Source organism: Bombyx mandarina, chromosome 10 (genome assembly GCF_030267445.1).
Source record: "Bombyx mandarina strain Sakado chromosome 10, ASM3026744v2".
NCBI classification, from domain to species: Eukaryota; Metazoa; Arthropoda; class Insecta; order Lepidoptera; family Bombycidae; genus Bombyx; species Bombyx mandarina.
This window is the reverse complement of record NC_143217.1, coordinates 3,085,967-3,109,596: the sequence shown is the minus strand read 5'-3', so window position 1 is coordinate 3,109,596 and position 23,630 is coordinate 3,085,967. Positions and strand designations below refer to the sequence as shown.

At 37.1% G+C, this 23,630-nt stretch overlaps 1 protein-coding gene across 1 annotated transcript; it reads right to left on the bottom strand.

Moving 5' to 3' along the window:
- Nucleotides 1-9,285: 9,285 nt before the first annotated feature.
- On the bottom strand, nucleotides 9,286-11,920 carry LOC114248890 (uncharacterized). Its single transcript, XM_028182317.2, has 3 exons — nucleotides 11,567-11,920; nucleotides 11,021-11,189; nucleotides 9,286-10,506 (listed from the first exon to the last, which is right to left on the bottom strand). The coding sequence occupies exons 1-3, from the start codon at nucleotides 11,585-11,587 to the stop codon at nucleotides 10,331-10,333; spliced, it is 366 nt and encodes a 121-aa protein (XP_028038118.1). The 5' UTR covers nucleotides 11,588-11,920; the 3' UTR covers nucleotides 9,286-10,330.
- Between the last annotated feature and the right edge of the window lie 11,710 nt (nucleotides 11,921-23,630).

Below are 23,630 nucleotides of genomic sequence, written 5' to 3'. Positions count from 1 at the left end.
ATAATATTAGTTTATATTTCAAATAGGCTTATATATTTAAGGCAGTATGAAAATTGAAATTTTGTTTTCGGGAACGGCCGCCTTGCTTGTTAAATAGAAAAATATCACTAGAAAAGATATTTAAAGTTTTACTAGCTGACCCGGCAGACTTCGTAGTGCTTCAATCGATAAATAATAGACCTAAACTTTTGTATAAAATAAAGTTAAAACAAACAAAAGGAATAGGTCCGACGGGGGACACATCAAAAGAAAAACAAAATTGTTATTTTTATTTATATCCGAGCATTTTCATATTTATTTACCTTTTAAACCTTCTCTGGACTTCCACAAATAATTCAAGACCAAAATTAGCCAAATCGGTTCAGCCGTTCTCGAGTTTTAGCGAGACTAACGAAGAGCAATTCGTTTTTATATATAGAGATGATTCAATCTGTGCTTAACATTATGTCCACGACTCGTGAAAATCTTTTAAAAGATTTAGTCGTTAGCGCTGTATTCAAATTTCCATCTATAATATTATATATCTAGGTTGCACGTAGCCTCAAATACTGCAAGATATTGGTGACGTCATAAAACAAGAAATTTCTTCTGTTTTTTTCTTCTTCAACCCGTGTCCACTCACTGCTGAGTATAGGTCTTTTTTTTTATTGCCCTTGTAGGCAAACGAGCATACGGCCCACCTCATGGTGAGTGGTTACCGTCACCCATGGACTTCAGCAATGCCAGGGGCAGAGCCAAGCCGCTGCCTACTGTCAAGTACTCTCCACAAGCCTAGTTTGAAGAAGGATATGTCATAATGCTTGATAACACCGTGAAGGGGAGCTCATTCCAAAGCCGGATGGTACGTGGTCTCTTCATATGCACTCCATTCTTTTCGGTCTCTTTCCTTTCGCATCCAGTCAATACCAAACAATTAACAATAAGCCGAAAAAGCAGCCTAAGTTATATCACAACTATTTTTAACTTTGACAATATTCTAGTATATTTTTAAGTTGCACTCGATTTTAACTTTAATTTTCTCATTAACAGGGTATTATTTTTAAGGAGCAAAGTCAAACGGCATCACAACACAACTTACTATTGATACTGACTTATTACACGGCGACCATGCTACTGATATTCATTGTAGCCCAAAGTGTATATAATGAGGTAGAGATATTAAAGCGAAACTTGGCGAGAATGTATAATATTCTGGCCGCGGGTAAGTGAGCCTTTTCTATTTCAGATAAACTTATGGCAAATATTTTCACAATCACTCAAGATCATTATTATCATTAAGTAAAAATAGACCTTTTGTCTATTTTTTTTACTTAATGACATTAAACGAAACTTATTAATTCAAAATAAGAAATATTAACAGCTCATCAGAATACAGTCAATAGCTACAAAATAAATTAAAAAAAACCGCTGTCAAACTGCTTAGAAAGCGGTACTTAAATGTTTAATATATTCCATGTATAGGCAGAGGATGGAGACTACAGTAATTTTTTCCAAAAGGTGTTTATTTATATCACAAAACACTTTCTACAATGTACTAGAGTCACTCCCAAAAACAATGTTCTAAAGATGTTCCGTAACGCCATAAAGGAGATTAAGATTAATTAGGAAAATACTTTTTTTGCAATACACACGGAATCACGGAAATGCGTGGTCTGCTGCCTTGAAAGATTGCGAAGGTACTGCCGTCGACTTCAAAATTCTGTCGAATTCAGTCAATTAGATACATCAAAAATAAGACCCTGTATAAAATAGTTACAAGATCAGTCCTATTGTAGCATATTACGTCAACACCGTGTTGCTTAGAAACAAATTTGTCGTTGCAGATTCGGACGAGACTCAACAAAAGCTGGTGAAGGACTTTCTGCGCATGGTCAACAAAAATAAGGTCGAAATTAAAATGCTGTCAATATTTCCTGTAGGGATGCCGATGTTAACGTTTTTTTTATCACTGAGTGCTAGTTACGTTGTAGTGATGGTGCAATTTAGTAATGTCTTTTGATTTTACAAATAAAGATTTTCGTTAGAATCAATTGAACTAGTTTTTCTGTTTTTAATGGAAAAGTCGTCCGAGAAGAGATCTATCTACCAGTTTATTTTCTTAATATTGTCTTTGAACGCACAAATCATTATTAGGCAACGCAATTTGGTGGTAGGATATCAATCTATACTTAATACTTAATATTATAAAGAGGAAAGATTTGTTTGTTTGTTTCTTTGTTTCGAATAGGCTCCGAAACTACTGGACCGATTTGAAAAATTCTTTTTCCATTAGACATTGTCCCTGATGAACATAGGCTACTTTTTTTTATATATTTTTTATTTATTATTTTTGGTTTCATGTGTGTTTTAATGTTTCCGAAGCGAAGCGAGGGCGGGTCGCTAGTATTAGATATTTTAGGAGTGAAGAATTACGGAAATTAAGCAGCGGCTTGGCTCTGCCCCTGGCATTGCTGAAGTCCATGGGCGACGGTAACCACTTACCATCAGGTGGGCCGTATGCTCGTCTGCCTATACGGGCAATAAAAAAAAAGTTAAATTTGACACAAATACTCTGCGGAAGGCAATAGCTTAACTGTTATACTCCTGAAATTCGCCATGAGCGACGATGGCTACAAAAAGTCTTTTTTTTTTTTTTATTGCTTAGATGGGTGGACGAGCTCACAGCCCACCTGGTGTTAAATGGTTACTGGAGCCCATAGACATCTACAACGTAAAAGCGCCACCCACCTTGAGATGTAAGTTCTAAAACCTCAGTAGAGTTACAACGGCTGCCCCACCCTTCAAGCCGAAACGCATTACTGCTTCACGGCAGAAATAGGCGGGGTGGTGGTACCTACCCGCGCGGACTCATAAGAGTTCCTACCACCAGTAAATATATAATATATATTTGCATATAAAAATTTTAATCGTATAATTGATCAGTTATTTCGCAGACGAATATTAGGCTTGGTTAGTGTATCGGAGATTGGGCAAAATTTTCTGTAGTAGTCTAATAGTCTAGTGTATTTTGGTTTCGTTATTTAACATATTATTATCGTCGAGTGAAGAGACTATTTGGTTTAAGCAATATTTTTATAGAAATATGCGTTTATATGGAGAGCTACATTTCTGAAATAATGGTTCTATTCAAATTTAAATATTCAAGCAGCACGCTCTCGGTCATATAAAAGAAAGTAAATCTTTACGGTTAAGATTTTTCATCCAAGTCGCAATCTACATTAGTATGGAAATGGCAATACGTGAATTTTTAACATCTTCACTTATTTTCTTTATTGAGAGCGTAGACACACTTCAAATTTAAGATATATATATGTCGTGGATAACGACTTTTAGTTGTCGTGGATAACTACTTTTAGTAATATTAAGACGGTGGTTTTGATTATTATTTTAAATGATGAAATGTTGTTTTGATAAATATCACAAAACGAAGGGTAGACTCCGTAACGCCACAGTATAAAATGGCGGTACGTGGACAGAGTCGTGGCATTCCGTGTCAGACAGTAATTCCGTCCGTCTCAGTCAGTGAGTCTCTGTCAGTCAGTCAGTCGTATATGCAACGAAACTGTCGGTTTACCCTGTCATTGTGAAAGTTGTGTGTGTTGAGTTTCAATAATTATTATTGAAAAGTTTTATTGACTAAACTGAGTTCAATCGAATACAAGCGATGACGGAACCTACCGCTCAGCCATCCCTGACGTGTGCTGACATATATATAAACGAATACACTGTGTATTTAATATTTATTTATATATTTAATATATTTTGTACACACAGCTATTAGAAAAAACACGACAATAAGGATACAGAGTACAAGGGCACTACTTATTTCATGTTGAAATATCTTCCAGTAGGCCCGCAAAAAGAAAGAAGAATTAGGAACACAAACCTAGTACATACATAAACATTACATATAATATATATATTACAAGATACAAAACAATATATATACATATAAATACATACACACTATATTATGTATTATATTATATACTATGAGATGTTTTTCGTTAACAAAGAAGAATATGTTTCAGTTCCGGTAAGTAAGCTCAGCAATCTTTTTAGGTGACGATATAATTTTATTACTTTACCGGTGAATTTTATTATGCAGTAGCTCGTCAAATATGTTATTTAGCATTTTATTAGGCAGGCGGAACGTGTGAATAGGCATTTATATTGTTTTATAACGTACCAAGAATATTCAAATGAACGCTTACGCTTTCATGCTATATAATATTATATATTTCCGCTTATTTCCTAACACGATCCACTTTTTTTTAATTTTTTTATTGCTTAGATGGGGGGACGAGCTCACAGCCCACCTGGTGTTAAGTGTTTACTGGAGCCCATAGACATCTACAACGTAAATGCGCCACCCACCTCGAGATACAAGTTCTAAGGTCTCAGTATAGTTACAACGGCTGGCCCACCCTTCGAACCGAAACGCATTACTGCTTCACGGCGGAAATAGGCGGGGTGGTGGTACCTACCCGCGCGGACTCCCGAGAGGTCCTACCACCAGTGTTTACGCAAATTATAATTTTGCGGGTTTGGTTTTTATTACACGATGTTATTCCTTCACAGTGGAAGTCAATCGTGAACATTTGTTGAGTACGTATTTCATTAGAAAAATTGGTACCCGCCTGCGGGATTCGAACATCGGTGCAAGCGACATACGAATGCACCGGACGTCTTATCCTTTAGTCCACGATGACTACAACTTTTTCCAAGTCTTTTAATCATCAATTTTGTTATGCGTTTTGTAGACACGAGTACCTATCACCATGCTGCCTATTTCTTCCTAGAAGCTGTCATATGTTTTGTTTCAATTATTCTAGCATCTGATAAAATAAAATTGAGACTTGGACATAATTTCCGAGGTAATTACGGTATTCTCCTGCCACGTCTGTGAGATTCTGTAGCCAAAACCATAGTATCTAGTGCGTCACGATGACTATCTCAATTTCTTTTTTTATTTTTTTTATTACTTATATGGGTGGACGAGCTCACAGCCCACCTGGTGTTAAGTGGTTACTGGAGCCCATAGACATCCACAACGTAAATGCGCCACCCACCTTGAGATATAAGTTCTAAGGTCTCAAGTATAGTTACAACGGCTGCCCCACCCTTCAAACCGAAACGCATTACTGCTTCACGGCAGAATTAGGCAGGGTGGTGGTACCCACCCGCGCGGACTAACAAGATATCCTACCACCAGTAATTACGCAAATTATAATTTTGCGGGTTTCATTTTTCTATATTGGAAAAGTTCTAAAAAGGTTCCTATCGGTCGAAATCACGTTGTATTCCCAGTCATACCATCTATTTCATTCTCATAGTAACTCATAGAATAACTTACGCATAATCTTAATCATATTTTATTGAAAATCAATTTATTTCGTCAATGTCATTTTGGAAATTTGCCTTTGCTCTGAATGTGATCGTTTCGAAGGAAATAAGGTCTGAAAGCTATTTCCGCTCCTATTTTTCGTAACAGACATTTAGCTCCGGATAGATCGCCGAGCGTTTGACAGTTTTTTTTGCTCTTTTTTATTTTAATTATTTAATCCTGAATCTGTCAATTTCTTACACGACAAAAACACGTAAATATTTAATTATTTTGCAAAAATATTTAATCTAATCTAATATCTAACTTTGTAGTCTAGCACGGCTTGGTATACTACAGATCAATACCTTCTTTATTTCTATATTCCATCTCGCTTTAAAGGTAAGAGAGCAGTGGTACTGCACTACGGAGATACCACCGCCCAAGCTATTTTTTCCCTGAAACAAATTACGCATTCTGAAGTGACAGCAGAGGTCACCTCATGTATTATCGAAGCGGATTGCAATTGACGTGTGACGTCATTTGAGACCAAAGCTAATGATAAACTAACCATTTATCATACTCTAATACACAACGATTACACACATGACAAAATGTGATAGTAGTACTTGGTTTATTTAGTTATTTGAAGCGATCATTAATCAGATCACTGTTATTTCGAAACGCAGTGATTTAATGATAATTTGAATTTTATTAATGACTTGTTGAGAATTTGAACTCGTTCCTAAAGGATGGCGGTTATCCATTATCTTCAACTTAATAAAAAAAAAGGATTAACAATCTGTGCTTGAACAAAGTTGCAATTAAGTTACGCTTGTCTCTTGCAATTTTGTATGTTCCATGGAGAGTGCTCTGAGAAATTGTTTCAGATGATACCGCCATCTCGTTTTTGCCATCGTACCACTCGCCAGTAGTAGAATAGAGCTCGGAGTAGAGTTCATCCATACTATTTACCTACTGCGATCATCCACAATGCGTTTCCGGATATCTTTTTTGCTACGTGCCATCCGTCTTTGCAATGACCTCTACAATGTTTCGCGACCGCTATACCATGTCCTTCTTCAAACGAATCTTTCGGACAGCACATAACAGTAGGCAGCAGTTTGACTCTGCCCCTGGCGATTCTGACGCCCATCAGCCACCAGTCAGCATCAGGTGTGCCGTCGCCAACAAACAAAAAACAAAAAATTTGACTGTTATTTATACAATACTGTTTAATTTCAAAGCCTACCTTACTCGCGGAAGCCCCCGATGTTACTAAGCCATAATTGGTATTTCTGATTCAAATTCGCGTGGGCCTCTCATAAAGTTGTTCCTCTCATAAAGAATGTTCTCGAAGCGCTTCGAACCGCCAGACCTGGAAGCGCATTGCCTGGAGGGCGGTCGTTGGGAGCATGGCCGACCTATAGGGTCCTTCTGCACATACAGCGTCAGCGCAACCACGACCACTCTGACGCGAGCGTCCGACTGAGAAGAAAAAGAGCCCGATACTTTGATCGTCTAGAGCTGGACGCGGAAGTAGCATTGGATTGGTCACATATTGAGAAAACCCGTTACCCACCTATCAAAGAGAGCACTGACCTGGAAAGTGTCTGGCAAAAGGAAGAGAGGCCGCTCCAGAACAACTTACGGGTGGTAGGAGCTCTTGTGAGTCCGCGCGGATGGATACCACCACCCTGCCTATTTCTGCCGTGAAGCAGTAATGCGTTTCGGTTTAAAAGGTGGGGTAGCCGTTGTAAATATACTTGAGACCTTATAATCACCTTATATCTCAAGGTGGGTGGCGCATTTACGTTGTGCATGTCTATGGGCTCCAGTAACCACTTAACACCAGGTGGGCTGTGAGCTCGTCCACCCAACTTGGCGTCGCTCGGTGGAACAGGAGCTAGGTGTCTTGGGCATGACGTGGGAGGAGCTAGAACAGATTGTAAATGGAAAGATTTGATTCGAGCCCTACACCCCAGCAGAGGGTAATAGGAAAGGATGATGAGAGCTGTTCAGCTTCTATTTTCCTAATACATACTCGTATATTTACAAAACCTAATATTGTGCTCGAAGGTGATTTTCGATCCAAAGTCAAGGTAATTTTGAGGCGTTAACCTCGTTGCAGGAGCGTGAAATTGAGACTTCAATCTAATGTCACAAGGGTGACATTCCAGTGTACTGAACCAAACGCGTTCTCGAATTACCGTAATGCGTAAGATAGCGATTGTTTTGTTCTTAATAATGATATCAATGGATCAAAGGCTGTTTGGCTTAAGTGACATTTTTGGGACATTACAGGAGAGCCATTTAAAGTTTCAAATTTGGAAAAAATATCATTTAAAAAAAACTTCTGCAACTATTTGAAAACATCATTTTTTTTATACTAATCTATATCTTTATCTATACTAATATTATAAAGAGGAAAGATTTGTTTGTTTGTTTCGAATAGGCTCCGAAACTACTGGACCGATTTGAAAAATTATTTTTCCATTAGAAGCCGACATTGTCCCTGATGAACATAGGCTACTTTTTTTATTTTTTTTTGATATTTTTTTTTGGTTTCATGTGTGTTTTAATGTTTCCGAAGCGAAGCGAGGGCGGGTCGCTAGTGTATATATAAAAGTGAATTGCTGTTCGTTAGTCTCGCTAAAACTCGAGAACGGCTGATCCGATTTGGCTAATTTTGGTCTTGAATTATTTGTGGAAGTCCAGAGAAGGTTTAAAAGGTAGATAAATATGAAAATGCTCGGAATTAAATAAAAATAACAATTTTGTTTTTCCTTTGGTGTGTCTGTTTTAAGTTTATTTCATACAAAAGTTTAGGTCTTTTATTTATCGATTGAGGCACTACGAAGTCTGCCGGGTCACCTAGTACCATATAAAATGGACCTTTAGTCGCGTATTGACGGGAACGTCGTTTAAACCAAATAGCCTTGCACCCCTCGATATAAAATAGTTTTTTTAATAAAATTTCCACAAACAATCAAGACAAAATGTGAATTATACGTGGAAATTAAATTAATGCGTTAGCGTACTTCAGAGGTCGATTTGGAAAATTCATATATTGAATTTCTGTGTCGTCAGCCCATCAATGTGGGCTCAGCTGCAGTTCAGTGCCCTCGTATCAATAGGTAACAGTCGGTCAGATGCATTCAACAATCCTATAAACAATATTTTTTTCTTCGCAAAGCCTTAAATAAAACGGTCTTTTTTTTTTCTTTTTTTTTATTGCTTAAATGGGTGGACGAGCTCACAGCCCACCTGGTTACGTGGTGGTTACTGGAGCCCATAGACATTTACGACGTAAATACGCCATCACCTTGAGATATAAGTTCTAAGGTCTCAGTATAGTTACAACGGCTGCCCCACCCTTCAAACCGAAACGCATTACTGCTCCAGAAATAGGCAAGGCGGTGGTACCCACTCGCGCGGACTCACAAAAGGTCCTACCACTAGTAATTACGGAAATTATAATTTTGCGGGTTTCATTTTTATTACACGGTGTTATTCATTCACCGTGGAAGTCAATCGTGAACATTTGTTGAGTACGTATTTCATTAGAAAAATTGATACCCGCCTGAGATTCGAACACCGGGCATCGCTCAACACGAATACATCGGACGTCTTATCTGTTAGGCCACGACGACTTCTAGACTTATACAAGCTGTTTTCCTTTAGTTCTGTTAATAATTATTAATCATGAGTGATGTGTCGTGTAAATGGCTTCACTATATGTGAAAATGGTTCAAAATTATGCAATGCAATACGCACGCGGTGGGACTAAAGGAATGCTTACCAAACACTATGATACCTGGTGTATGATTTCATTCAATCCTACAGTAACAGCAAAACGCGAATAAGTTTCACTAGTTTATAAATCAACAATTACATTGTAATGCATTAAAACTCATATCTCAAACTGAAATCATTTATTATCTAAATTTACATCCAATTTTTTTTATTATCAAAACATAGCATATTATGACTTATCGACTGGACATCGCCAGCTTCAAGCATAGACATAGTTAAAACCATATTAATGTGTTTTATTTATTTAAGGATAAGTTATTATAGACGGATTTTTTACTTATCAGCCTAACTAAAAAAAAAGGTCATTATTTTATTCAAGTTTTAGGTCCAGTTTGGTCATTTTATTAAAGTTTCTGGCATGTTTTCGAAGCTATTGAAGGAGCGTCATGTAATAGATAAGGACAGCTTCCCGATAGAGATGATCATAACCTCACTTAAAATATTTAACACAAACTGAAAGGTTTTTTTTTTGGAACGATTTTCCTTATGGGACGATGCGGAGGGGTACCCTAACGTCCGTAACGTAAGATTTTTATTAGTAATGCACACAGTGTACGACTTAAGTTTGTAAAAACTTACAAATTAGTAATGCACACAGTGTACGACTTAACTTTACAATAACGTATAAAAAATAACATATTTTTTTATCATTCATTGACCACGATCTCAGAGCGTTCATTTGCACGATACACTCTTATGCAAACAACCGTGAATGAAGTGGACCACAATAAGTTCGCACGTTACCGAATGACCGTGGGTTGTTACGAAACCTCCAGTTTTATTTTCTTTATACCTCGAATAGAACTTTAAATTAATATTTTTATAATAAGGAACTTCGTTCCTATCCGGTGTCCCACGGTGTCCACCACACAGCTTATTTTTAATTCCCGAAGAGTGTTTAGGAATGATCGTAGATAAAAATATGTTAGTATTTTGTGGTTGATACTCAAACCGCCGAACCACACACGAGAGATGAGTTGGAAGTATTAATTTTATTGTGTTATCCCGCTATACCTATCCCGCTCTTCATATTAAAACGCACGAGTATTTTAAGCAGAAACACACATAAGCTTGCGGGATCCAAAGCTTTGAATGACTTAGCACGAGTGATTCATTGGTTTGGTTTTAAAAAGTCTCTCGATCAACGTGTAACAAGCTACTCAATGTAGGCAATACAGCATTCTCCCTAATTTAAACTACGTGACCAAACTGAAGCATTACAATTATGTAACTAACTGACAACGTCATGAACATTGGCAACATATACGAGCCGACGGGCAGGACTGACAGCATCTTGATTTGCACTGGATTCTTGACGACCATGCGTTGTAGGTTTTTTAGCGTCCGTAACGTATCTCGGCAAGGCTCTGAAAGGTAAATAAAACTAGTCAGTAAGGAATCCTAATGGGCATTTTTCTGATTAAAAGAAAATCACTAATCTAGGCATTAAGTTTTTTACAATATACAAAATATTTGTTGATTATTGTAGTGGCACAATATAAAGACTTTTATCCAATTTCAAATTTTAACATGAACGAGGAACGAACATGAATGAGGAAAAGTTTATCAAAGTTCAATAACCGACTATGTATAATTAGATGTAAAGGGACCTTAAGTGGTCGGGGCTTGATGACGTCATGTCAGCCAGGAAAATAGAGAGGTATGCAGAGGCTTGCAAAGGCGAAGGTAGCAGTGACGGGCTCTAACGCCTCACTTCTTTCACGACGTCAGAGACAGTTCGACGTTGTTACGTTGAGGTCGGTTTTAGCTCTTAATATGATTGTAAATTTGTTTAAGAGCTATTTTTGTAGTCATTCATGTTGACTTCCTTCTTTTTGTTTAAATTAGTTTTAAAACTAATTACATGTTGATATTACTCACGAATTAAAATCCCATTGTACAATCTTGCCAACAGCACGTTTAGCAATAATATCTGATTCCATACCCTTTGGCCCGTCACGATTATGAGAACTAATCCGATATTTTGGTACAGTAAGGTAAAGATTAAATTGACAATAATGATTTCGTTCATATCCGTTGCTATTGATCCCTGAAATGATGTTTTAGTGCAGTAGATTGCCAGAGGAGCTCACGAAAACTGTAGCTACCAGATACCATAGGCACCTCAATGTTAACGCCCAAATTGTGACATGAAATTGAAGAACGAATCGTGCTAAAGGAACAACTGTAATCCATTTCAAATCAAAATACACAAACACTTCTCGGAAACTGGTTCATGAGACTCAAAATACGGTCTTCAGTAAGCAAGCAAATGTATAAAATTGGTATAACAGAGTGGGAAGCGATATTTAAAATTTGCAGACAAAAAATGATGGTTATTTCGGCTATTGTCGAGTTAAGCCGTGTTACTAGATTTAAAAATTTATTTATCTAATATTTTTTTCTTTTCTTTATGAATTTACTTACGAGGACTGACACTTTAACCATCCGAAAGGCGGTGGTTATAAAATTTATGACTGCCGATACGAATACGCATATAATCTGAAAAAAAAAGTAAAAATATATATTTTATTTCATTAATTGGTACACTAATAGTTTAACATCATATCGTATTGGACGCTGGACTAGGTGGGTAGTTTGCTGGTACACATTATGACGCCCTGTATCGTTCAGCACCTTGGCAAGCCCGATCTGTATGGCCCTCAACCGTAGACGCGTTTTTTTTTTATTACACTTGTAGGCAGACGAGTATACGGCCCATCTCATGGTGAGTGGTTACCGTCGCCCATGGACTTCAGCAATGCCAGGAGCAGAGCCAGGCCGCTGCCGACCGACCATGCTGCTGTCTACTTATGTGGAGTCCTCGATATAAAAATGCACGGAATCTATTCCGTGTAAAAATGCACTCCGCGCCAAATGTGACCACTTGTAGCCAGGCCACTGCCTCCGTTGAGTCTGACTCATCTGTTCTGACGCGGACTGTTGAGCAATAACGGTTTTAGTAGATTCAACTCGAACATACCAACGTGTAGACAGAATTCCTTTGCGTTGGGGCCGTTTTTGCGGCCTTATAACTGCCGGTAAGGCGTCCTATATGTATCTTAAGTAATGGAGAGGTTAGTGTTCGTAGGTTCAACTTCCACATACAGTCCTCATCATCATTATCCTGCTCTTCTCCCAGTCACCTGGGGTCGGCGCAAAATGCTTTCCCCTTCCATACTCTTCTATCATATACCATTTCTTCGCTCACTCCCCTGTTACCCATATCGTATTTCACGCAATCCATCCATTTCTTCTTAGGTCTACTTCTTCCTCTATATCCTTCCACATTCATAGTTAAGATTTTCTTACCAACCTCATTTTCATTTTGTCTTATCACATGTTCATACCATCCCAAACGCGCACTTCTCAGCTTCTCTGTCACAGGTGCCACTTTCAGACTCCCTCTAACATATAGTATTATAATAATTAAAAAAAGTACCTGCAAACTGAAGCACGTTTGTAGCAATTTCGAACTCAACATCAGTTGCCTGTAAATTGTGGCCCAACGCTTGACTTCATTTTTCGTGACAGCATCCGAACTGATTGGTACATCTTTAACTGTACCTTTATTATCAAGGCTAACTTTCTTAATAGCCTCCTTGACTAACAAATTTAAGTGCTTGGTAAATATAAGAAAAAGGTATTCTAGACCAAAATAAACAACACACTCTGTTTGATAACGCAATTCTAATAACGTCGAACTCACTGTCCAAATCACATCACTAGAAGTAAATTCGTAAAAGTCGTTCAAAGTAATTTTATCGACAGCTATTCCAATACAAGTAACGCAATATAGTATTAGCGTGATTGCAATTACCAATATATTCGATCTACCCAAGGATTTCAAATAGGTCTTATTGTTCGTGAAAAACTTATTGATGAGCTCAAAGGATGTGACAAGATCTTTGAACTCTTCAGAGCGGAGAATTCCCATAACAATGGAAACAAAGGTAACGACGTAAAAGCAACAAATAGTGCTGAAAACAATAAACATTGATCTATTATCTGAATGAAAATATGAATAAATTATAAAACTATTGTTGACGATTGACAAAACATATAGGACCAACTCAATTGTGATGTGAATTAATATTATCGCTCTAGCCTTTTTGTTAAAAAACAAAAAGTTTCGATAAATGCACAACAAATTTTCCAAAAATACAATGGATCTCAACAAACGGATCTTTTTCATTTCAATAATATTGTTGCCTATGATACAACCGTGAAATCACTCGGTCAACTTAGAACTACGTAGTTGAAAAAAAAAATGGGTAAAGTTTCAACATTCGTCACTCCTTTATCTGTCTAATCAATCAAGTCCAAATTCGTGTTGTAAAACTGATGTTATCAGAATGTAGACTCTGTTATTGAGCAGTTCAATATTTAATGAAAATTCTTTTTTCATCCACTTTACTATGAAGTGTCATTAAAAACTACTGTGAAGTGTCGTTAAATGAAATCATTGTTTTAGGACGGACGATTTGAAAAATATGTATGTGTATACACATTGATATGACACTGATCACTGATATGCGATGATATGACATCGATATGCGGTCCTTTTTTTTAAAAATCTTATATCGTCAATCCGAACCATTCTGGCAATTTTCCGAACGTCACCGTGAAGCTCCCTACACATTTTAACCCTACAATCATTTAAGCTCTCGGAAATGTAGATAGCTGTTCATCCTTGTTCTCATTTGCATTTTTCGCATTGCATCGTATCAGACACAAAGAGGGTCGCATGACTCATGGCGAAAAATAGGCTAGACGCCATCTGTGTGGTATCACCAAATGCCCTACCACCAACAAAGACTTTAGATTTATAAATTTAGCGAGTTTTTCATTAATTTTTATTACACAGTATTGCTTCCTTTAGAATAAGTAATTCTTTGGAATATTTGATACTTATACGATCGATACAAGTACATAAGGCGTTCTTCAAGCTGTAATGACTTCCATTCGACCAAACATAGGTGTTAGATAGATATTATTTTAAGGATTCTGCTAATAGAAAATTAGCGGCAGTACTTTGCCAGACTACTACGTTGGGTTCCTTTACGCGTTTATTTTACATAATAATTAAACAATATAAAAAAGTTATTCCAAAAACAAAAAAACCCAAATTCGAAACGTTTTATTCACTTTATTAATAAACAGAAATCCGATTTATACGACAAGCCGATTTTCTAGAATGCCCGTTACAAAAATGGCGGGGTCAAGCAATGTAGTAAGTAGTAAAGTAAAGTAAAAATGTAAATGTCTATCCCGTGCATACAGGAGGCAACAATGTCATATGAAGTTGAGACCACACAACGCAGCAAATTACTGCTATGGAGGTTTTACCTCAGTACCCCTGCTAGCTGGGTCCGATGATCGGATCCGAAAGATAGAGTGTGGTTTTTGTAATGAAAACTTCTCTAGGTGCGTTAAGCGCTTTTTGATAGGGGAAAATATTATGGTCTCGCATCACCAACATGCATAATAACAGTATCTATATATTAATACGTGAAGCAAAAACTTTGTACACCTTTGTACGAAAATTGCGCGGACGGAGGAATATGAACTTTCCCACACTTAGAGAATTTAAAGAAGGAGTGCAATCCGCTATTTTTTTTTTAAATAAGGCATATAAGATACATTAAATCGATAAAGAATACATTACACACACTACCATGTATTAGACGCGGACTTGTCGCTGCCTGGCGTCGTAGCATCGATGCTTGGCGGCGACGAGTCCTGGAAGGCTATGCTCGACTTCTGCGAGTGCATCGTCTTGCAGAAGAAGGCCGCCTAAGAGCTTTGGGCTCGACCCGCTTTATGCATGGAGAGACCCAGCCGTGGGGCGAGGTGATTAAGGCCACGCCCGTAATAGGAAGCCGGGTGATGGTAGACCGCCTTCCCTTGACCGTTCTGGGGAAAGGTGCAGCGTGGCGCCATCAAGGTGGGCCCCAGCCCGTCAATAGTGGGAGCCGGCGGTCATGTCTCCGGCGGCCGCCGGTCCGACGTCTGGGGGACAGCGGGATGAATGTAATATGCTCTGCGTAAACCCTGTCCCGCCGTCTCAAAAACTGGAAAGGCAGAGGCATCATACCATACCGTCTAATATTTTATAATAAAAATTTAAATGAAAAATGGTAATATAAAGTGAAATGAAATGAAGTTGATTAATTTGAAACATTAAAAAAATTGGCATGAAATTAAATGAAACTAGTATCTAAAAAGAGGCCTAAAAAGGTGACGTATTGTGCAACACTAACACTATATATCTTAACAAGTACAATTTAATAGATTCAGTGAAAAGTTTTATATATTAATTCTTATTTTAATTAAATTGTATTAATATTATATGATAATCTTGTACAGTCGAAATATATTTGAACAATAAATAAACCACACAAACATGTATGTAATTGTTGCTCGGAGTGTCAATAGACGTGAAAACCAGATTGATTATTTTAAACATTATGAAATTCCAAATTTTGATACTAAAATTCTAAGTTATGAGTTTTCACCTCTCTTGGCAGTCAAAATGATAGCGAAAAATTTTTGATTCCAAAAATTTTTTTTTACCTAATATAATATAATGAATATTAAAATTGCTTATCCGTTATCATCATAGATATCAAAATCATTTTTTTATGTGTAACAATAGTTATGCCATTGGATAAATTATTCGACATTCGTTTAATTAAACCTACACTACATGGTTCAACTGCAGTAAAATAATTATGTGATTAATTAACAATGTCATGAACAGCGGCAACATATAGGCACCTACAGGTAAAACTGACATGACATAGATTTTCACCGGATTTTTCACGATCATACGATGAAAATCTGACAGTGCGGAAAACGTCTCTCGGTGAGGATCTAGAACAAAAATTGGATTCAAAGTCTGTACTAGGTAAACTATCAAAATTAGTGGACGCATTTTTAAATGAGACGTAACTAAATTCCTTAAATTTTTGTAGAGACTTTTTCTTTGGGATTTTCGGTATTCATGGGCAGCGGTAACAATTAACTACAGGTGAGTCAGGTGATCCCTAGAAAACTTTGCAGGTCAGGCGTCCTTGGGGTGAGCCGTACGTCTGGTCGCAATGTTGATCGCGGAAGCCCCCACCCGGGTTCGGCCACTTGAGCGAGCGCGCATGGGAGGCGTTTAGTGGGTAGGACCCTAAATTTCTCGCTCCCAACATCTATGGACCGTCCAGTGTCGCTAACCTCGCGTGCCCCCTATGTGCGGGGACTTCGTAGGAAGTTCGGTCCCCGTAAAGGTTAATTGGTTATCTAAACGACAGCAATAAGTGGTCAAATCAAGTTTCTGCCGTGAAGCAGTAATGCGTTTCGGCTTGAAGGGTGGGGCAGCCGTTGTAACTATACTGAGACCTTAGAACTTATATCTCAAGGTGGGTGGCGCAGTTACGTTGTAGATGTCTATGGGCTCCAGTTACCACATAACATCAGGTTGGCTGTGAGCTCTTCCACCCATCTAAGCAATAAAAAATAAAAAACTTTCATATCTCCTAATTATCACCTTTATACTTCTTTATAAACATAGTCGCCCTCTCGTTAAAAAAAGCACAAACGTGAAATGTTCTTAAAATTTATATCTTTATTTAAATTATGACCCTTTAAACTTAATAAGAGTATAAACGTGTGATCTTTGGATAGATTTGAAATATATCACCATCTCTCTCACACGCTTACATGCTAGTTACGACGAAACATCATAGATCCCGTTTTTATTCGGTAAACATTGAGTTCTTGGTCTAAAATTTCTTCAAATATTGTTTATGGCACCCACAACACAGACGAAAAACCTTCAGTTGTGCCGTTTTAATATACGACACTAAAGTGTTGTGTACAGATCTGCCGTTTTCTACATTCAACCGGCTTATAATTTATTTATTTTTAATTAATTATTTTACCAGAAATAAAAAGGCTTTATTATTAATTAATTATACGAAACAATTTTCAAAAATTATCTAAAATTTTATACTTACTGTTTGAAATAATATTATTCAGTCTAGCCAAAGACCTCCTTAGCATATCTGTCTGGTTTTGCACCATTTGTCCACCTACAATTATCATAAGTAACCCAGGAAGACGGTATAGCAGGGTAAAGAAAAAATTCGCAATAATAGAATGTTCAGCACCCCTATTCGCAAGCGATCCCTAGAAGAAAAATTTCGTTACTTATACTTTATAGTCCATTACAATTATAGAAAATAATTTAAGTACTCTCTCAAAATTTTTTTACGCAATGGTATTTATTACAGCTTAAACAAAACAGAAATTTCCATAACTTACATAAATGAATACCGCAATCACTCGAAAAACTGTTATAATTTGGTTTACAATAGCCGTCACAAATATAAACGCAGTCTGGAAAGATAATTGAATAAGAAAGATTGATTGATAAGAAAATTGAAAGAAAGCAAAAAAGAAATTAAAGGCAAGTAAGTAATATCGTACCTGCATTCCAAAGCACTTCTGCAACAGTTCAGTGGTAAACCCTAGTTGTCTGTATATAAAAACCCAATATCTCACTTCTTCTAAATCAACAACATTGTTAACATCAACACCAGTATCTGTTTCATCCTTTAGCTCTGTACGACCAATGATGTACTTTGGAATCCTTTTAACAGCCATATCGCTTCGAGCAATTTTTATTATAGTATTCGTTACACGGATATTCAAATACTTTATGATTGCATGAATGAAAAGTATGAAACCAAAATAAACTACACATTCTGTTTGGTATCGACACTCTAACAATATTGTTGTTAGCATCCAAATGACACTTCGAGCGTTAATACCACTAAGCTGCCCATAGTTTGATCCATCAATAGCTGTTCGAATTACGGCCACAACAAACAGAATAATAATGGTCGCAGTGCAGAAAATGCTTGTACATTTCAAACGCTTCAAATAGCCTGTGTCATTCCCAATGTAATCATGAATTTTATTAATGGAAAATATGAAAGTTTTGTACTCTCGTGACTTCAGGATACCGTTGACCATGGTAAAGAACGTGATAACATAGAAAGAAGATTTGGAAATAATTTCAATAAAAAAAAGTGAAAAATTTTGTGAAAACCAATCTGTATACACCAAAAGAAAGCCATTATAGGCTGAAAATATATAAAAAACCAACTCCGCAACAATACGTCCAATGATAATAAAACGTGCCCTTTGATTATAAAACATGAAATTTCTATAAATGCACATGACGTTTTCGAGAAAAGCAAAAGATGTTAACAAATTTATTCTCTCCATGTTACGAAGAGTACCATTCAAAACCTGACCATCGAATTGTTGAGGTCACTCTGAACTACTTGAAATTCATTCGAGTTAATATAGTTTTTTCATGACAGATCAATGTGATCAAATGCTTTTAAGTATTGTTTTCTTTTAATTAATATAATGAAATTTATTTTAAATGTCATTTTGGTTGGTTTGCCAACATTTCTAATTCAATTACAAATCTACTTACGTTCGTTAGTGTTTATTCATTAAAGCTAATGTAGATTTGTTGTCACTACCTGTCAGTTCCATAATTTCAATATTTATTGAACATGTGAATACTTGGAATCCCTATAATTTTTTTCGATGTGTATTCTCGTACATCAGTAGCCATATTTCCAAAGTTTATTAGTTAATATTTCATTAAAGATAATTTCAAAGGCGACCGGAAAGCACTGTGGATGAAGATAGCGGTTCGAAATAATATGGTTGACCGGTAGCCGCCGATGCGATGATAAATAGAAGATAAATGATGGGATCGTCTCGAGCAATTGCTTAGAGCACTTTTCATGGAACATACAGTACAATAAACAAAAATAACCGAAGCCACACAAGGTTCCTTAGGGATTCTGTTAACATTTGATTAACTTCGATACAAGTGCCTTAGGTCAGACCTTGTCGAAGACCTTGGCTATATCAAGATTTACAGCAAAGGCCTCACCCTTACTCTTTAGGCACTGAACCCAACGGTGATGAGCATGCGGCCCACCTGATGGTAAGTGGTTATCGCCGCTCATGGACATCAGCAATTCCAGGGGCAGAGCAAAGCCGCTGCCTACTGCTTAATACGGTAAGTATTTACAATACAAGCATTTATTACAAGCCTCGTTTTAAAAGTCTTAATCCAGGCGTGAAATACCGCTTCGCTCTGTAGAGGACTCCCAGCATTTTTGACTCCAACTTGGCTTTGCTCTCCAAGTGACTCCGAAATTGGCCATCGCTCGAAATGTCGACCCCAAGTATCCCAATAATCTAAGAAGATTGCAGGAATACTCCTTGGAATTACGGCACCATGATAAGGGGACCTTCTTCGCAGTGAATGCGCAAACTTGAGTCTTCAACGAGTTGAATTGAACTTGGTTCAATTTACTCCACTCGGAGACTTATCCCAGAAAGTTCTCCACTTCAGACACAAGCTTAGATCGTCTCTCCTGCACCACCCTCCGAGAGAGACTCTGATGGCCGATATATCCCCGCATCCCCCACACTGTCATCCGCATAGCAATGCATGCCATCAATGTATATAGCATGTCATTAATGTACAGGATGAAAGGCGTGGGGCAGAGCACCGAACCTTGTGGAACGCCTGCGTTAATGGTCAAGGTATCGGAGCAGCAACCGTCTACAACGACAGTGATGCTCCGCCTACCCAAAAAGTTAGCGATCCACTTGCAAAGTCCATTAAAGATTCCGTAAGATGGTAAGTTCGATAGAAGTGCCCTATGCCAGACCCTGTCGAAGGCCTTCGCGATATCCAGGCTTATAGAAAGAGCCTCGCCCTTGCTCTCCAAGGCTTCAGCCCACCTGTGAGTAAGGTATACAAGAAGATCGCCAGCTGAGCGACCATGACCGAAACCTTACTGTCGGTCACTGATCAGCTGACGGTCCTCAAGATACTTCAGGAGTTGTGTATTTATTATACGCTCCATCATCTTGGAAAACAAAGAAGTCATCACGATAGGCCTATAGCTCGATGGGTCCGACTGGTTACCCTTCTTGGGGATAGGGTGGACATGGGCAGTCTTTCATGAAGACTGAACCTTGTTAGTACTATACGAGAGGCGATACAAACGCTTTAGCGCAACAGTACCTCAGAGGAGGGAATAAACAACTCCATCCCTTGTACATATACACAACTGTACACAACAAGTATATTATGGAAGAGTGTTTGTTTGAAGACTTTTTTTATTACTCAAACGGATGGACGAAGTGACGCCCATATAGTGCAAAGTAAATTACTGGAGTTCACACTATAAAGTGAATGCAGCAACTCACTTTGAGACATGTGGTTAAAATCACAATGAAATTTAGAAAAGTTGTTCTTAATAACATAAGAAAGTCCGCAGCGACTAGCACTAGCATTGCTAATGTCCATGAGCGATAGTAACTATAAACTCCAGTAAGTAAAACACAGTAAAACGATATACGAATCCTTAAAAAAAAAATACCCAAACCATACTCGTGGTCAACATATTCCGCCCGATTGACTTCCACGCTCCATTGGATATGAAAATTTTAATCTCATTAATTTATTACATGAATTATTTCAACAGTATAAAGTATGAATTAAACATTTGCAATAATTTAACAAGTGATTGAATTAATACTTTTTTTTTATTGCTTAGATGAGTGGACGAGCTCACAGCCCACCTGGTGTTAAGTGGTTACTGGAGCCCATAGACATCTACAATGTAAATGCGCCACGCACCTTGAGATATAAGTTCCAAGGTCTCAGTATAGTTACAACGGCTGCCCCACCCTTCAAACCGAAACGCATTACTGCTTCACAGCTGAAATAGACAGGGTAAATAGGAGGTGGTACCTACCCGTGCGGACTCGGACTCACAAGAGGTCCTACCACCAGTAATACTAAATCTTATTTGAGCAATCGATTTGCTGAAATTCTCAAAAAGCTTACGTTACTGTATTCAATGGTTTGCTTGAATGAATGATGAGATTATGATGCTCAATTATGGAAATCTATAAACATAATTGATTGGTAACTTTTAAATCTTGTATTCATTTTATTCGAGTTTAAGAGCTATAAGACATCAGAGTTGTCCATATCAATGCTCTCTTAAACCCTGCCTTATAGATTGAAGGACGTTGAGAGAAATAAAAAAAATATGGGATACCTTTTTCTTAATATATCCTTACATTTTGCCTCCCACAGTTTGAAAAACGTTATCTACAGCGTTGTAGAATCTGTCGCTACATTTAAATTAATATCAAATAGAATCGAGTAACTGCCTTCAAACCATTATAGGAAATCAAATTTGAATTTAATGCAAATCCTATCTGACTGTTGTGTAGGTAACATGTTAAATTTGGGTATTACTCGTAGAGGCTTACATTCTGCCTGTCGCTTGCCATTACTGAAGCAATATTAAATGGCTTTCACTAACGCATATATTGCGCTGGGAGGGAACGTTTGTAACCATTTGCATAAATTTGTTGGGCTACGTTTGCTTAAGTAGTACTCGAAAAGTTTCAACTATGTTGAAATCAAGTTTAGGGTTTAATCGGATGGGAAATTATGACGGTCTAAAAATAGTTTATTTTTAAACCTAATCAAAGACATGATACCTCTGTGCCATGAGTAATTTTAGTAATTCCTAGTATGACTCACTGAAGGAAAAAGTAAAATCAAATACTAAGAATTGGGATCAAATCACCCGCGGCCGCCTAACCCCAAACTAGGATTCCTATACAATAGAAACCAGAAACTTAAATTCATACTTATATACAATCAATAAGTTTATTATAGATTTTAAACTCTCAAAGAAAGAGAAAACAAAATGTTCATAGCGGTAATGTTTGACTGAAATTGTAATCAAGCCTACGACTCTTGACCTAGAAGTTAGAAGCGCTAATTACTGCCCAAAACACATTCTGAAACAAAACAATATTTTATAAAATCTTTTCGAAGAGATTCCGTTCTCTTCAACTTTGATTATTAAAATATTCGTTTGCATCGTTTTTATTCAAAGTAACGATTTCCTGAACAAATACTCTTCAATATCTATAAAAGATCAACATTACTTTGGCTATGACGTGAAAAAGGAGAACTGACGCAAGGATGAGCAGGATAAAAATTCAAAACGCACATTCTTGATACCCAAGAATTACCATAAATAATTTGCAAGCAGCGATTCCTCAGTCGCCAAATCCCTTGATATAGTACTCGAGGTTCTGAAGAAAAATCGTCATTATTCATTCAGACTGAGGATTTAGAGGATTCTCTTTGTATATGCTGTTATTATACATTACTCCCTTTACTTGAACAGAAGTAGGTACGTGTGTAGTTTGCTAAGTACCTATCTGTTTGTAGAAGCGTGCCGACTATTCTGTAGTGCTTTTAATTGATTGAGCACTTCATTGACTTGAATTCTATAAGAGTTATCTGAAAAGCTATATGACACATTCGATTTTCTGGGATTTTTAATACGCTTTTATTAGCTTCAGACGTATGTATGTTTGTAACGGAATCTTTGAACATGATTTTGACCCCCTTCAAAACGTCGGATTAACCTTTTTAAAACCTTTTTAAAATAAAATATTTTTTTCTTATACTATTTTTAATTCAAATTTATTAAAATTTATTTTCTATTTTTTAGTTGGATTTTCTATAAAAGATTATTTTGTTAGTTTTTTTAAACTATTATTTATTTTTTTATCTTTAATTCGTTATAAGTGAAAGCGTGGAAGATTTATAACTCTGACACTTTCTTAGTGCAATATGCACCTTTATTTATTGTGTGGAGTGACAAGAATGGACAAGATGAGTATATCAGAGGAAGTATGAAAGTAGCCCCGGTGATTGGGAAATTATAGAGCGTTAGCGTGGTATGGACGGAGAGAAGATGCATGTAACTAGAAGATGTATGAAAATGGTAGTGCAAGGTAGAGGGGGAAGAGGTCGACCGAAGAAGACATGGATGGAGTGTGTGAATGACGATATGAGAGAGAGAGAGAAGTAAGTGTTGAGATGACGGCTGATAGAAGAGAATGGAATAGAAAAATTCGCTGTGCCGACCCCACCTAGTGGGATAAGATGGAGAAAAAGAAGAAGAAGGTAAACTATTTACATTATTACAAAGACGCCCTATACCTCATCACATAATGTGGTCGAACACACAAATGAACAGCACTCTACGTAATTCAAAGTACTTTTGCAGTTTTAATTTCGTGTTTTTAATTGATATTATGCTATTTCTTTATTTTCAGTTTTCATGGTCACTGTGGACAGAGATTAAACAGTAAAAGTAGTTTTAATTATGTCTATAACTCAAGAAAACCGAAGAAATCACTGTGGGTACTCACACAATGGCTTAGTAAAAAAATTACAAATATGTTGGTATACAGCCAAACATGACATTTTTCTTCTCCGCTGCACTTCACAAAGTCGGATTGTTTTCAATTTTAGTTTTACGAGCGACATCCACAGTAGTCATTAATT

What these genes read in the sequence shown, in the direction of transcription:
- LOC114248890 (XM_028182317.2), bottom strand. Translation starts at nt 11,587, where the DNA reads ATGGTTAAAGTGTCAGTCCTC. An exon ending in TGGTTAAAGTGTCAGTCCTC is followed by an intron (nt 11,190 to 11,566) that starts GTAAGTAAATTC and finishes ACATCATTTCAG; the next exon opens with GGATCAATAGCAACGGATAT. An exon ending in GTACAATGGGATTTTAATTC is followed by an intron (nt 10,507 to 11,020) that starts GTGAGTAATATC and finishes TTTACCTTTCAG; the next exon opens with AGCCTTGCCGAGATACGTTA.